Below are 5,808 nucleotides of genomic sequence, written 5' to 3'. Positions count from 1 at the left end.
GCAAGTATATTTGTGAAAGACTTGATGACACAAATGGGATGCAGCTTTTGGGAGGTCAAGAAACAAACTTGTACCTTTGCTGACTAAAAAGAAAATCATGTATGAATGAAATTTTTGTAAGGCAAAGGGATAGGTCAAAGCTGATGAGTGAAAAGTAAAGGGAAGCTTCATGTCTTTGAACATTCAAAGTAACCTCCTCCTCCTTGATTTATGTGAGGTGTTTTAAGAAACCAACATGGTCTTAGGATTCAAAAGGTTTAAGTAAAAGCTAACCATTTCTCCATATTGTAACCAGCTAACAATGGCAATGAATAAAGAGAAACAAATTAGACAATCAAATAAACTAATGACAGAAATTACACATTATACTACCAATAAACAGAACAAAACTGCAAATCCAATCACCGAGAACTATTGTTTTTAGAAGAAGGGGTGATTGCAGTAGTGTAATCCCCCACAGTAACCTTTTTCTTTGACTGATGCAACAGCATCAAGTTTGTATTGCAAAAAATCTTAGGCTCTCCTTTCTTCTCCCTTTCTCTCGGTTGATCAGACTCCTCATTACTGACTTCTTTCAGGCGTCTACTTCGAGGGCCTGAAGCAATGAGCAAATCAAAACTCTGAATATTACAAAACTCACATATCTTTCTCAGCTTCAGCTTGCCTTGCTCCCACGTTGAAGAACTCGCTGATGACTTCTAGGGGCATGCCCTTTGTTTCGGGTACCTTCATGTAAACAAAGAACCAAGAAATGGTGCAAACTATGGCATAGATGCCAAAGACTCCTGCAAGGCCTATAGAGGAGAGCAAACCAGGGAGAGAGTATGTGACAATGATGTCTCCAAACCAAAAGGTAAGAGAGCATATGGCAATGCAAATCCCACGGACTCTAGTAGGGAAGATTTCGGAGCACAGGATGTTGGGGATTGGACCAAATCCCATGACAAAGCAGCAGAAGTAGACAACGACACTAATAGTGGATAATGTTGCGTGTAAGACAGTTCCCATTTCAATAACATTGGAAAGAACTAGAACAATCAGTGATCCAATCAAGACGGGGAGTGTATTTAACAGAAGAAACCTGCAGAGTAAAAAAACACATGTTTGTGATGATGCACATTCTACTGCAGAAGAGAGTAATGAAGGTGTTAAAAACATCAAGTTGTGATGATGCAATTGTGCAAGTTTGTTACCTTCTTCCAGAGATATCCATCAACCTCATAGCAAGGCCTATGCTAGGAAGCATCAACAATGTTGTCAAACCACTAATCAGGAGTGAAGCGGAGTCCGAACCAATCCCCAATCTTGATAGGAGAACATCCACTCCTGCTTGTGAGAGAATCTGAGGGGTGTAGTAGAGAACTCCATTGATCCCAGAGAACTGAATTCAGAACAAAAAAACAAAATTTATGTCAGACAAATTATATAAGCAGGAGTACGAGAAAATAGTCAAGCCTACTGCCTACATCCCCATTAACTATGAAGGGAAATATGATAACTGAAGATGAAACAGAATGGGGGAGGGGGGGAGATGAAACAGCCTAGGAAGTATAACAATAATAATAAGCAGACTGATCAGAAAATTCAAATCCTAGATAGAAAAGAATCGAGTTTCTGAGTTGTTTTGAGTTTTAACTACTGTAAATTCAAATCCTGAACTTCAAAAAGCGCTGTTTACCTGCTGAAGTATCTGCATTCCCATACCAACAATCAATGCTCGTTTAACTCCTGGTTCGAGAAGCTCCCTCCAGCTCTGCCCTTTAGTAGCAGCTGCTGAAGGCTGTACATTACCATCCTCAAGGGGAGACTCTCCCTTGAAATCTTTGATGTTGAGGGTAGACTGACTCACAAGACCAGCAGCCTGGATAAGCTGACCATCAAGAAGATCGGATGGAGGTAGTGAAACGACTGATCCACGCATAGATCCACGCATGGACCCACGCATAGACCCCATGCCAGCTTCTTGGTGAAGATAAACCCTTTTCAATTCGCCTGTTCCATCTTGTGCTTTCTTGTATGCAAGCTGCCAACCTCCACCGATACCTGTCAAGGAAGAATGTAAACATTAGGTTGGATATAACTCATATAAATAGTAACAGGAAGCACCATAAAAGGAATAGGAAAGAAAACTTTTCAGTCAGAGAAGAAAGGCTCAATACCCTCCAAGTCTCTCCTCTCTTTAGGATTTAGGTAGAAGTTCACATAATTTTAATCTCGCATTTCCCTTAAAATCTATCAAACAATTATTTAGTTAAGGTAGTATGAGCTGCTTTCCTCCAATTCCCTCCAAGCCCGAGTATTCAGATATATTAGGAGGGGGTAGAATTTCATGATGGTTACATAGCCATCATCAACATCTTCTTTTTCAAAAAGATATCTAAGAGTGGAAAGAACAAATTTTTCAAAGGATGCAGTAAAAACCAAAAATACATCACAGTACTGTTAATGTAAGAATTATAATCATCTGAATTGATACCTGTACTGTTGACTAGTTCACCACTTTGCATCAGCATGCTGCCATTTGATGGAGGAGCTACACCAGAGGCGTGAGGTGAAAGCAATGGACTCCTCAGATTATCATCAGAGTCATCATGGCCAACATCAGAAGAGGTATCCTCACCTCGGCTCTCAACCTCCCAATTTTCATCTCTACCATTATCATCAGCAGCAGTATTGAACATGCTCCCAAAGTTTGGGAATATTGCACTCCTCATGCTTCCTGTCTGGGGCAGCTTCTCGTGTACACTTCCAAACAAAGTGACGAGAGGATCCATCATGTTTGCCATACTTCCCTGGTTGGCCATGCTTCCATAACGAGAAACCATGCCAAGCGTGCTTTGTCCTGTGACTGGTTTGGCAATCCAAGATTGGCCATGCTCAGCACCGTATAGTTTGATTTGATCCTTATCTGTGGTGGCTTCCTCATCAATTGCTGGGCCCATCACATACTCTTCAATGGAAGTATCAACTCCAGTTCCAAGTCCTTCTATAAGCAGCGCCAACTCACCTAAAAGATGATTGAATAATACGAAATTAATATTAAGTAATTAATTGGACAAAAAAGCATCAGTGTGTATTCTTAATTTTTTATACAACCATGAAGAAGACACTTTGAAGATTACAAATAAACATTGAATGTTAACTAACTGATGCGAGCATAAAACACTATACGTCCCTGTACTACTGTACTAGCATTAAAGGTCCATAGATAACTTAAAACTCACTTGAGAATTTCTCATGCTTTTGTTGAGTTGATGGCCACAATGAATTTGTAGTAGCTGGTAATTATACTATATATATGCTCCCTTAAGTTGTATACACTCAGCCTTTTCTGTTTCTTCTCCCACATCATGTCAATTTTTCGACAAAACAACAGATTTCTCTAGTAGTTGACACTCAGCTTCTCACTATTTCTTTTTCTATTTTATGTCAAATATCTATCAACATCAAAGTAGACTATTGCTTCACTATGTGCCAGCAACATAATGGCGGGGATTATGGTAGCAACAAAGCCCGCATATATTAATTATAAATCAATGAGCACATCCTATCAAGCAACTCCATGAAAACCTTTCAAGATATCAACTCTTTAGATCACAGACTAAGGGATGCTAACTGTCAGCAATGTTTAGATACTAATTAAAATAACAGCCACTTAAAGATTTAGGGAAAAAAAAAACAGAACACTAACCAGTGACATCTTCTCTGCCACGTAATTTTTGTAAGACTTTCTTAGCCTCATTCATCTTCCCTTTGCTGACTAACCACCTAGGAGACTCAGGCAAGTAAAACACTGTCAAGATAAAATACAGAAGGGATGGAATTGAAAGTACACCGAGCATCAATCTCCAACTGGGTGCATCCATCAAAGACATGCCAAATACCATACAGTAAGACAAGAACATCCCTCCTGAACCAGTGAACTGTGGGAGGGTATTCAACTGTCCTCTGATCTCCGGGGGTGCAGTTTCTGATATATAGACTGGCACAAGAGTAACTGCTAAACCAACTCCAAATCCATCCAACAGCCTACCCAAGAGCAAGACATATACATTGGGAGACCATAGCATAACAACACCACCAAGACAGTACAACAATGATGAGACGATCAGCATGGGCCGGCGTCCAACTGAATCTGAAACGGGACCTGAGAACGTCGTGATAACTGTGGCTCCAATAAGAGACATGGCCACAATAAGCCCCTCCAATGTTGGTTGTGTTTCAAGGTTGAATTCCCTCTTGATGTATATTAGAGCCCCTACATTAACATCAAACATAATCTCAACTCTCAAAATTCTAGGATTACATTATTCCAATTTGAAATCTAAGACTATGATAAATCATATAAACACCCAACAAACTATTCTTCTCAATTGTCATTCAAATCAGCAAAAGAACTAAAAAGAACAGAATTTGAGTAAAACCTGCAATAGTTGCATTGTCCCACCCTTGCAACAAGTTTCCCATCGTAGCAGCTAATGCTGCAAATACTGCTCCTCTCATCTTGCTTGCTATAAATTGCACCCTATAACCTGAATCATTATTTCACATCAAAATCATGATTAAACACTGCTAAATCTTACTTTCAAAATCAAAGATCAAATCTTTCAATGAACTACCACGATATTTAACCTTAATTCAACATCGAATTCAAGAAGAAAAAAAACCAAGAGAAATACCTAAATCTTCCTCCCATTAAAAAAATTCATAATTCCAAATCAAATTTCATACATTATAGCAAATTTTTACTAAGTTCAAAACTTTTTTAGTGGGATAATACCAGAATTCAGAATTAAACATATACCTAAACACATTGCAATAATAGCAATATTAATAGATCTAAAAGCCCATCAAAAAAGATCTAAAATTCAGAAGAGGGAAAAAAAAAACGTACCTTTTTTGCAATGGGCAAATCAGCCCCCTCAAAAAATACAGGAAATAAAGCGGAATCTTTATTATTGCCAAAAGATATAATTTCAAATTTATACAAAAATTTTGCACCGACCCTTAATTATAATCATAAACCTAAAATAAAATAAAAAAGATTGAATACAGAAAGCCAAGATTTGTGATTTCAGATGCAGGAGAAGATTATGAAGACCGCCATTATTGATATCATAGATTGGCTTTTAGCTTGGTGATAGCTGGAATTAAAACTAAAAAAATATCATCCCCACAAAAGAATCTTCTCAAGAATCTTAGTAAAAACTACAAACAGTAATTAATTGACATGAAAAAAAGACATTAAGTGAAAAAGGTGAGAGTTGGGATCGAATTACCAGTTCTTCAACAGAGTATATTCCCGCCAGATGTAAGACAGACAAGGTTTTAGAGGCGAAGAACGTGCATTTTTCAGTTGCTCTGTTTCTCCGAGGATGATTTTTTATTATTAGAGTTAGTTAACTTTACAATGATTAAACGTAGGGTTGGATGTGTTCGGATCGGATTTTATTATTATCGGAGTGTTCTGTCTGTTTCTAAAATATTGCTTTTGTTGTAAAATAGTGTCTATTCATTATCATTTGGTAGTTAATTCTGTATATATATATTACTTCATTGGATGGTTAATGTGAGATACAGTTTTATGATATTCTACATTTTTTCTATACACTCTCCCTTTCCTCTATTCCTTCATCCCCTTCTCTTTACTTTTACAATACGTTATCAACACCATTGTCTATAATTATCATTGAATATCAAATACACATCACAAGGAAAACGCAGCAACAAGAAAAAGTACAAAGAAAATTAAATCATTGCAATCATCTATCATATTTGAGCAATTGTGTTCAGTTTCTTTAATTAAAA

General features: G+C 37.6%; 1 protein-coding gene across 2 annotated transcripts; it reads right to left on the bottom strand.

The window, feature by feature from the left end:
- Window positions 1–241: 241 nt before the first annotated feature.
- On the bottom strand, window positions 242–5,493 carry LOC145561960 (monosaccharide-sensing protein 2-like). 2 transcript variants are annotated; one of them, XM_081622098.1, is made up of 7 exons: window positions 5,280–5,493; window positions 4,425–4,532; window positions 3,692–4,258; window positions 2,477–3,007; window positions 1,679–2,043; window positions 1,194–1,381; window positions 242–1,081 (listed from the first exon to the last, which is right to left on the bottom strand). In XM_081622098.1, exons 2-7 carry the CDS (start codon window positions 4,501–4,503, stop codon window positions 637–639), a joined length of 2,175 nt encoding a protein of 724 aa, XP_081478224.1. In that variant the 5' UTR covers window positions 4,504–4,532; window positions 5,280–5,493; the 3' UTR covers window positions 242–636. The 2 variants fall into 2 exon arrangements, with proteins under 2 accessions (XP_081478224.1, XP_081478223.1); XM_081622097.1 differs by lacking the exon at window positions 5,280–5,493 and adding an exon at window positions 4,895–5,246.
- Between the last annotated feature and the right edge of the window lie 315 nt (window positions 5,494–5,808).

This window comes from Chenopodium album, chromosome 10 (genome assembly GCF_948465745.1).
Source record: "Chenopodium album chromosome 10, dcCheAlbu1.1, whole genome shotgun sequence".
NCBI classification, from domain to species: Eukaryota; Viridiplantae; Streptophyta; class Magnoliopsida; order Caryophyllales; family Amaranthaceae; genus Chenopodium; species Chenopodium album.
The sequence above is the reverse complement of the archived record's forward strand: the minus strand, read 5'-3'. Positions and strand labels throughout refer to the sequence as shown.